This window comes from Octopus bimaculoides, chromosome 22, assembly GCF_046866305.1.
Source record: "Octopus bimaculoides isolate indiv1 chromosome 22, ASM4686630v1, whole genome shotgun sequence".
Lineage (NCBI taxonomy): Eukaryota > Metazoa > Mollusca > Cephalopoda > Octopoda > Octopodidae > Octopus > Octopus bimaculoides.
Window position 1 is genome coordinate 10,087,966 of NC_142949.1, and position 10,333 is coordinate 10,098,298.

General features: G+C 37.3%; 1 protein-coding gene across 19 annotated transcripts in view; it reads right to left on the bottom strand.

Annotated features, from left to right (window-relative positions):
• Positions 1-4,678: 4,678 nt before the first annotated feature.
• LOC106881733 (E3 ubiquitin-protein ligase UBR4-like) overlaps positions 4,679-10,333 on the bottom strand; it is a 218,908-nt gene continuing 213,253 nt past the window's right edge. For 18 of the 19 annotated variants that reach the window (XM_089339693.1, XM_089339687.1, XM_089339685.1 and 15 more), the window contains 4 exons: positions 10,153-10,292; positions 8,876-8,969; positions 7,619-7,778; positions 4,679-5,895 (listed from right to left, as the gene is read on the bottom strand). In XM_089339693.1, coding sequence (XP_089195819.1) covers positions 5,795-5,895; positions 7,619-7,778; positions 8,876-8,969; positions 10,153-10,292 — 495 coding nt within the window. In that variant the 3' untranslated portion in view covers positions 4,679-5,794. The remainder of the gene's footprint in view (positions 5,896-7,618; positions 7,779-8,875; positions 8,970-10,152; positions 10,293-10,333) is intronic. The other variant, XM_089339697.1, reaches the window with a different exon arrangement.

Genomic DNA, 10,333 nt, shown 5'->3' on the forward strand with positions numbered 1-10,333 from the left:
CATATATACATATATATATATATATATATAAAGCGAGAGAGAGAGAGAGAGTTCTACACTAGGTTGTTATTCTTGCAATGCCTAAGTGAAATATTAAAATGGTAAATAAGTTTATGAAGTTAAGATTTGTAACCAGAGAAATTCAAGATGATAACATTGGATCTGTAAAGACTGATTCCTCCTTTACAGCAAGAAGTGTTTTAGACTCAATTTCACTGGATTTGTCTCAAATGGATGGTTCTACAAATCTCTAGAAATTAAGACAACTTTCCTTAAAAATAGACAGGTCTTTTTTAAAATTTTTATTACAACCTTAGGTTAATCATGACAAAAGGAAACTTAAAACTCTGTACGGTTTGGTGTTTTAAGGTCCTGGTATCTTACAGTAAAGAATGAGTTATTTATCCATTTTGTTACCATATTTCTGCTGAATTACACTGCTTTTTGCATCAATTTTGAAAACAAAGGAAAACTTCAGAAAATATCTTTGTCATTATTGAAGTGGTTGCTTAAAACATAAATTGGACATGACATTTTGATGGTTTTAATTAAGATTGCATCAAAGCAGGAAAAATTTATACAAGAACCAGGGGCAGTCTAAGCAGATTGGTATCAGAAGAATTCAATTAGGAGTGGAGATGTGTAAACATGATCAAACGATTTTCATTTTGTATCATAGAAGTAAGTTATATGGAGTTATTTCAGAACATGTGGATGGTTGATGATGGTGACCTAAGATTTTTAGAGTTCTGTTATTGACAAAATTAAATCTATTAGGTTGTTCAGAAAATATTGTCCGATTTTCCAAATTTGATTTAAGATGTTATTTTTGTAGTTTTAGACAAAATTTTACAAGCTTAATAATTGATGTGTTCTTTTTAGTAAATTTTTATCAATTTCTTTCAGAATATAATTTTGAAACATAGAAATCCTTGAAAAAAATGCATTTACCTTTTTTTGTATGAATTCAAGCTTGGACACAATGCTTCCCCAAACAGCTGCCAATATCAATAGAGCATGGGGTGAATGGTCCACTAGTGATTGGACAGTATGACAGTGGTTTGAGAGATTTCCTTACGGGGCTGAGAGCCTTGAAGATCAACAAGGTAAAGGACGCCCACCCACCTTTGATGATCAACATTTGAAAACAATAAACGAACAAAACCCACGACAAAGTGTCAGAGAAATGTCTCAATATGCTTGGTGTCTGCAAGCAACTGGAAGAAATTCATGTTCACCTGAGCAATACAAGACCTGCACTTGTTAGTCGATGTGGTCCAATTCTGCTCCATGACAACACTCAACCACACATTTCCAGGATGAAAGACTTGCAATATGAGACTTTACCATATCCTCCTGATCTTTCACTCACCGACTTACGATTTTTTCAAGCATCTAGACACTTGAGGCAAAAAAAAACTTTCAGTTCCAAAACGAAGGATGAAACTGAATTCAAGGATTTCTTGGTATCAAAACCTTTCGATTTTTATCGAAGAGACATAGATGACCTTGTTAATCCATGGGAGAAATGCATAGCTGTTCACAGATTATTATTTTGAATAATTAAACCTTTGTACGAGTTCAGTTTTTCAAGAATATAGGCTTATTTTCAAAATTGGCCATTATTTTCTGAACAACCTAACATCTTTGCTGTAAAGTTAGAAGAATCCTCCAAGATTAAACAATTCTAGTATATTGTGCAAAAAGGAGATATTTATCCACCAGGACAAGCATGTGACACATAATTTGAAGTTTATTCCTGTTTCAGCTTCAAATATAGGAACAAAAGAAACTCTTCTATATTTATGAGGAATTATTTACATTTGATGGATATTGTCTTCATCTTGTTTGTTGATAACACAACGTTTCAGTTGATATACCCTCCAGCCTTCATCAGGTATCTTGGGAAAATTTCGAACCTGAATAATAATAATAATATTGAAAAATACCTTAGGAATGAGAACCCAGGTTCGAAATTTCCCCAAGACACCTGATGAAGGCTGGAGGGTATATCAGCCAAAACGTTGCATTAACAACAAACAAGATGAGGACAAATATCAGTCAAATGTAAATAATGTAACAGAAACTCTTGTTATGTAGAAAAAAACTGCAGTGAGACAAGTTGACCCTTTTAACACCAATCTATTTGATGCTGCCCCCTGGTTCTATTATACAAATTTCCTGTTTTAAAAATTATCTAAATAAAAATCTCCCTTCAAAATTTCGTGATCCTTTAAGTTCCAAACACCAGTTGCAGAATGAGAGTTATTCTATGAAATTCTTCGGTATTTTCAAAGTTAACTGAAACAAAAGCAGTTTGTTTCAACAGAAATGGATTGTCATACACACAAGACCAGACCTTGGATTTGATGAGAGTGAATTTAGTTCATTTATGAAAATGGATTGGCTGGGGCGACAGACAGAGTGTATGAGACAAGCCAACAAAATCCTTAAAATTGCTAGGCTTCAAAATTTCTATCTCCCTACAGTAACACTCACCTTTAAATATATATATATATATAAATGAAACATTCAAACACTGAGATTTGAAGTTAGATGTCACTAGTGTTCATATCATCTGTGGATAAATTCTAAATCTGATGATATCACCAGTAGTGACATGGGTGGATCGCAGTTATAATAGCTTTAAACAGCTATGAATTATAAATTTGCACGAAGCGTAATGATGCTTAATAAGCATCTACCTGCTAGAAATAAGAGCTAAGTCTTAAATTAATCCACCGCATATATATATATATATATATAACCTTTAACTGGGCTGTCAGAGTGCGACCATGCTGGAGCATTACCTTGAAGAACTTAGTCAAATGAATCGCACCCTTACTTAATTTTTTAGCTAAACATGGTGCTATTCTATCAATCTCTTTTGCCAAACCACTAAGTTGCGGGGACGTAAACACACCAACACCGGCCGGTTACCAAGCAGTGATGGGACACACACACACACACATATCTGGGAGAAGAGTTACTTGGCTGATTTAACCATTTAGCATTCAGATTACTCTCTTCAGTAAAATGCTCAATTTATTCACATTGTTTTGAAATAATCCCGCATTAACTTGTAGCTCTGAGATTTCGACAATTTAATTGTATAGTTTAAGAATGACATTGTAGGGTAGGTGTGAGAGTGCAGGCCTGGCTGGTTTGAGCATAAAACAAAATATTTGGGCTGGAACTGGTCATTAAGGGTTAAAGTGAGTCACCCACCAATAACCTCTATGCTCTCTTCCCAGAGCTGCAGCTCCTCTCCAAATGTCACCCTGCTATTATTTTCTTACATCAATTACATCCATCAGTCTCACCAAATCTAGAATAGCTGGAAAAGATCATATTACTGCTGGTCCTCTGTCTTAAAAAATAACCAAACAAAAATACCAACCCCATGCTCTTGGTTTGGTCATGAGTGCAGTGTAGGTGAAGACCCTGTAATTGAGAAGAGTCTTAAAAAGAGGGTTTCTGTGGCTGAATGGTCTCTCTCTAGCTTTCTGAGGTCACTTAATGGACATTTAGTTTTAATCTAAGTTTGACATTAGGTCCAGCAATGGTAGAAATTGCATCACTCGGCTCAACAATAAAACTTGCAGTTTCACCATATTGGTTCTTACAACTATAGTGCAATGTCAAGACAAGGAAACATCATGTGTGTGTGTCTGTGTGTGGTGTAACACACATATATATAATATATGACGGATTCTCCTGTCAAAGACGATGAACAACCTGCATAAATGATCTGCTTATAGTGATCAAATTGGTGTTGTCTGAACAGGTGTGCTGTGTGGCATACGTCAAGTGCCAAAGTGATCACAGAACGTGAGATTAAGTGTTTTGCTCAAGAACACAACGCACCACCCATTCGAAGAATTGAAACCAAGATCTCACAGTCATGAGTACAACACCCTAACTATTAAGCCATGAGCCCTCACATTTATATATTTGGTGGGGGGGTGGGGGGCATGGTTGTGTGGTTAAAAATTTTGTTTCCCAATGACATGATTTCTGGTTCAGGACCATTGCATGGCATCTTGGGCAAGTATCTTCTACTATAATCATGGACCAATGAAAGCCTTGTGAGTGGATTTGGTAGACAGAAACTGAAAGAAGCCCATCGCGTGTGTGTGTGTGTCCACCACCCCCTTGTCTTGACAAAGTGTGATAGTTGTAAATAAACATCACTGTCATAAGCAGTGTCTTTTGTTTTCAATCTTCCACAGAAACATGTCTGGCCATGGGGTAATATTATCTTACTTGGAAACAGATAACAGAAAGGGCATCTGGCCATAGAAAAATCTGCCTCAGGAAATTCTGTCCGACCCCAGCAAGCATGGAAAAATGGAAGAGTGGATGTTCAAATGCCATCAACAATGATGACGATAGATAAGATTCTCAGAGCATGAAATACAGAGTGACTTAGCCATTGTCATAGAAAGACTGTTCCTTATGTTCTTGGGAACAAACTTTAATTCAAGGTAAATTAGGTTACAAGTTAACCACCCAACAGAGATCAGACAATGTTATTTAATAAGAGATTAATTAAACAGACTGTGTAATTATATTTTAAAATATTTACTAAAAACTCATCAGAAATCTTTGTTGTTTTTCTTTTCGTTTTTTTTTTCTTTAAAAAAACCCACTCAATTTTGTAAACACAACAATAGAATATATTTTAATATGTTTTAATAATCAAGCAAAAATATTTTAGTGCTTCATTCTGAAATTAATTTCGGATATAGAAGCCCCATTGGTTTGACGACAGGAACATTTAATCCAAACTGATGAAGAATGTTTTGGTTTTTCATTTTTCTTTTCTTTTTTTTTTTTTGTAGAAACATTAGGCATCAATAATAATAATAATAATAATAGTAATAAAAAAAAAAGCAACATGCATCCTCAAGAAACAGTTCTGGCAAAATGTCCACTGACTGAGTCAATAAAAAATAAAATCACTTAGTAGCAGCAATGTTACATGTTCTTTGAAATAAATTACAAAACAAAACTTGTCGGAAAGACCTAAACAGAAAAGGAACTTTCTTCTTGACAAAAAAAAATTGGTTGGAGAAAATATTTGTTTTAATAAATTATTTAATCCAAGATCATTAAAACAAAATGTTTTCAATAAAAATTAATACCAGAAGAAACTGAAGACTTAGTCTTATTCTCTGAATTCCAGAATTCCAATGTTTAACCAAAATGGAACTAATTCTTCAGCATATATAATCGTATTTCTAGGATTATCTTGTCAGCTATCTTAGTCTTAAACACTGGTTTAACATATTTTCACTGAGAAGGTGTCAAATTAAATGCTTCATTTTCTGAAGGTATCAACCAACATAATAGTAAGCAAAGCATAATTTCCCCTCAGAAAAACTTAACATTTATATATATTAACATATATCATTATTATTATTATTATCATTATATTACTTACATAATTATCGCAACAAAACTTCCAAAAAAAAAAAAAAAAAAAATACACCTGCAACTTAGTCCATACAAAATATAAGTAATAAGTTAATTTAGTTGATTAGTGAGAAACTTGTTCCAAGTGGTCACAGCCAAGATCATAAAGCTATCATCAACTTTACAGGGAAGAGTAACATTACCTTACAGATGGAATCATTAATACTTAGGTGGAAACCTGCGAGAGACAACATAATTTAAACATAGAAATTACTGTTATAGTACTCTTTTATTGTACAAGTAGGCAATGTGTGAAAGTTGCCAGAAAGTGATCACCAAATCTTTTTCCCCCAAAGAAAAAGTGACAGAGAAACATTTAGTGGGATGTTGCTGAAGATCTGTTAGTAGAAGGTGTAGTAAAAGAAGATAAAAGATTCGTGAAGAACTGTTCAGGATTGGGAACATCTTCTAAGAGACCTGCAAATACAATTAAAATTCAGTGTGTTTATTATGGAATTAGAATGAATAAATATATATAAGTAAAATTATAAAAAGGGCAAAAGAGATCCACTTAAATTATTGCTCCATCACCACAAGGTTTATAGACCATTTGGGGCCTCTTTCTAGCAGACAGGCATTGTCATTTTTCATTGTGCTTATCATAATTATACTTCAATACAAATGAAATATTATGGTACTATTAGTACGCTGGCCACTGATAAATCGTTAAATAATGACTTTATCCTAATTATAATATATATACGTCATACATATATCATCATACATATATACATATCATCATACATACATATATACATACATATATATATCTACATACATATATGCAATCATACATACATACATATATATCATCATACATGTGCGTGAGAAGACCCGGCAAGCCAAGTGAGACCAAAATCCAAGGCCTCTGCCAGGGATGTAGCCAGCCCACTTATGCGTACCATTCCTTCATTGGACACTAAACTCCGCTTGCGAAGACCTGTTGAGGCAAGTGAAATCGAAATTGAACTAAATTTCACGACTGGCACCCGTGCTAACGTCTCTTTCATTGAACACTAAACTCGTCTTATGAAGACCTGTTGGGGCAAGCGAAAGCGAAATTGTGATGGCACCTGTGCCAGTGGAGCATTAAGAGCACCGTCTGAGCGTGATCGTTGCCAGAGCACCAGCTGTCTGGCTTCCGTGCCAGAGGCACGTAAATAGCACTATTTGAGCGTGATCGTTGCCAGTACCGCCTGACTGGCCTTCGTGCAGGTGACACGTAAAAGCACCCACTACACTCTCAGAGTGGTTGGCGTTAGGAAGGACATCCAGCTGTAGAAACTCTGCCAAATCAGATTGGAGCCTGGTGTAGCCACCTGGTTCACCAGTCCTCAGTCAAATCGTTCAACCCATGCTAGTATGGAAAGCGGACGTTAAACGATGATGATGATATATATATAAGGGGGTGCTGAAAGGTTCCTGGCTTTGGGAAAAAGAAAATACAGAAGGATCGGTTAATAATAATTTTATTCAACATATTCCCCTCTCAGAGTCACACACTTATTGCAACGGTCCTTCAATTTTTCTAAGCCCTGTAAACGAACTCATAAGGTTAGGCCTCCAACCAGGCCTTTTGTGATACTCTTAAAGCCAGAAACTTTCTAGCATCTCCTCATATGCACACACACACACACACACACACAAATATAACAGAAACAACAATATTTAAGTAAGTAACTGAACAGTTTTCCAAATTTTCAAAACTGATTCATTAGCATTCACGGAAAGTTTAATAATGGTGACATCTGATAGAAGCCTATATAGAGGAAATGCCTGACAAACTCTATCTCCATGACCCTCCCAGAAATAGTGGGCAGACAAAAATGGATAATTGGCTCAGGAAGCTTGCTTCCCAGCTACATGGTTTTAGGTTCAATCCCACCGCGTGGCACCTTGGGCAAGTGTCTTCTGCTATGGCTCCAGGCTGACTGAAGATTTGTAATTGAATTTGGTAGGCGGAAGTTACTGCCGCATGTGTAAGTGCTTGTGCCTCTCTGAGAGAGAGAGAGAGAGAGAGAGAGAGAGGGGGTTCACAGGTTCAACAACAATTATTCCATCAGATTACCTGACCGGAAAAACAAAAACACGAAAGAAAATTATCAAGGAATAGAAATAAAAAAATATAGAACTCTCTTACCAAATACATCAAAGAATTCCATGATAGATTCACAGGGCAACATTTCTTGTTCATAACTAGCAACTAATCGATCACAAGTTTCAAGAAGAGACTTATCAGTGTGCCTGATGTGTTCTGCAATTGCTGAGCTCCAGGAACCATCATTCCCGACTGTTACTTTCTGAAATTCAAAACAAATCCAAACTTTAATATTACCAAGAAAATTCATCATGATATACATGAAAGTAATAATGTAACCCATTGCATGTCTGTGTGCATGTGTATTTGTATGTATGTGTTCCTGTGTGCGTATGCATGTGAGAAGGAGAGGTCATGGCCAGACAATGGTTTGCACAGAAGACTGGAAACGAACACCATCAAATTTGTATGATAACGATGCTCCTTTACAACCTCCAAATGATGTCAAGACAAAACTGATGCACAAGAAGAAATGAGGAGATCTTAAGACTTCTAGACTCTTGCAAGGTGAATAAATCTACCATTTGTCATGTTACTTTTAGACAGCAGAGGGTGGGGAGAGATTGGTGGTGGTGGTGGTGGTGGCCTTGTTGAGTGTTGGAGAAGGTAAACAATGGGGTTAATCTGTAGAAGCTGTTGGAAACCTAAATTCACTTGGAGCAGATGCCTGAATATCTCAGTCAATCTGGACAAGTAACAATGATTTCATCATCATCATCATTATTTAACATCCATTTTCCATGCTGGCATGGGTTGGATGGTTTGATAGAAGCTGGCCAGCCAGAGACCTGCATTAGGATGTAATCGATTGTTTTGGTATGGTTTCTATGGCTGGATGCCCTTCCTAGTGCCAACCACTTTATAAAATGTAGTGGGTGCTTCTTATGTGACACCGGCACTGGTGCCCTCTACGTGTCACCAGCACGGGTGCCCCTTGTGTGCCCTCTACATGTCACTGCCACGGGTGCCCTCTACGTGTCACCGGCACGGGTGCCTCTACGTGTCACCGGCACAGGTGCCCTCTACGTGTCATCGGCACGGGTGCCCTTTACGTGTCACTGGTACCCTTTACGTGCCACCCGCACAGGTGCCCCTTACGTGTCACCAGCACAGGAGCCCTTTATGTGTCACCAGCACGGATGCCCTTTACGTGCCACCGGAATGGGTGTCCTTTACGTGTCACTGGCACAGAAGCTTTTCATGTGGCATCATAATGGATGATTCTTATGTCCAACTTTCCCACAAACAATTTAAATATTGTGTCTTGGTTTTAACTGACAAAAGAAATAAGTAACTCACCTTAAAGATTTTGTCATATAACCCGGATAAGAGACCAAAAAATACAAAGGAAGGTTTATATACGGAAAGATCTTTCAATGTACGATCTGGTAACCTGGAAATGAAATAGGATAAAACAATATTACTTCTCGTTGTAAAGTAGATCACAAAAATATCGCAAAAGGAGAGAATGTGTATCGATGTGTTGCAAGCAATAAACAGATTTTACATTAAACTTTATAGGCGCGGGAGTGGCTGTGTGGTAAGTAGCTTGCTTACCAACCACATGGTTCTGGGTTCAGTCCCACTGCGTGGCACCTCGGGCAAGTGTCTTCTACTATAGCCTCGGGCCGACCAAAGCCTTGTGAGTGGATCTGGTAGACGGAAACTGAAAGAAGCCTGTCGTATATATGTATGTATATAAATGTATGTGTCTTTGTGTGTCTGTGTTTGTCCCCCCGCCCCCACCATCGCTTGACAACCGATGCTGGTGTGTTTACGTCCCCCGTAACTTAGCGGTTCGGCAAAAGAGACCGATAGAATAAGTACTAGGCTTCCAAAGAATAAGTCCTGGGGTCGATTTGCTCGACTAAAGGCGGTGCTCCAGCATGGCCAGTCAAATGACTGAAACAAGTAAAAGAGTAAAGAGAGAGATGTGTTTGAAAATGCTCAGGAATATAACAAGATTAGGATTATAACATTTGGATTATGTTCCTACTTTCTGATGAAACAGTAGCAATGATGCATTGACATTTAGCAACTATGAGCTTAAAATTCTCAGAGGAATTTTCAGAATGAGAAGTTCCCCACCTCCTTAGTTAATTGGATTAATTTTCAATTCTTTTGCTTTTTTTCAGTCTTTTACATGAAATGAACAAGGAGTCACCAACTTGAGTGCAGATGTGAATGTGTGGGTAAGAAACTTGCTTCCCAACCATATGGTTCCAGGTTCAGTCCCACTGTATGACACCTTGGGCAAATGCCTTCCATTATACTATAGCCCTAGACTGACCAAAGCCTTGTGAATGGATCTGTCAGATGGTAACTGAAAGAAGACCAGTGTGTGTGTGTGTGCATGTGAGTCTGTCCTGTACCACCACTTGACAACTGGTACTTGTTTGTTTACATCCCAGTAACTTAGCAGTTTGGCAAAAGGGACCAACAGAATAAACACCAGACTTAAAATGAAAGGTACTGTTGTTGGCTTCTTCCATTTAAAACCCTTCAAGGTGGTTGCTCCAGTATGGGTGCAGTTTGGTGATTAACGCAAGTAAAAGATAAAAAAAAAGACAACTTACGCTTTTGCTCCAGTTGAGCAAACATTTCTAGCATGTGCAAGGACAAAGAGTCGTTCAATCAGACTAACTCGGTGATCTCTCCACTTCTGAGGTGATAAGATATGAACAGCCATCACTAACCAATACAACGGACCTTCCGCCTGTTGAACAAAATAAAATTGAAATTAGACATCAACTACTT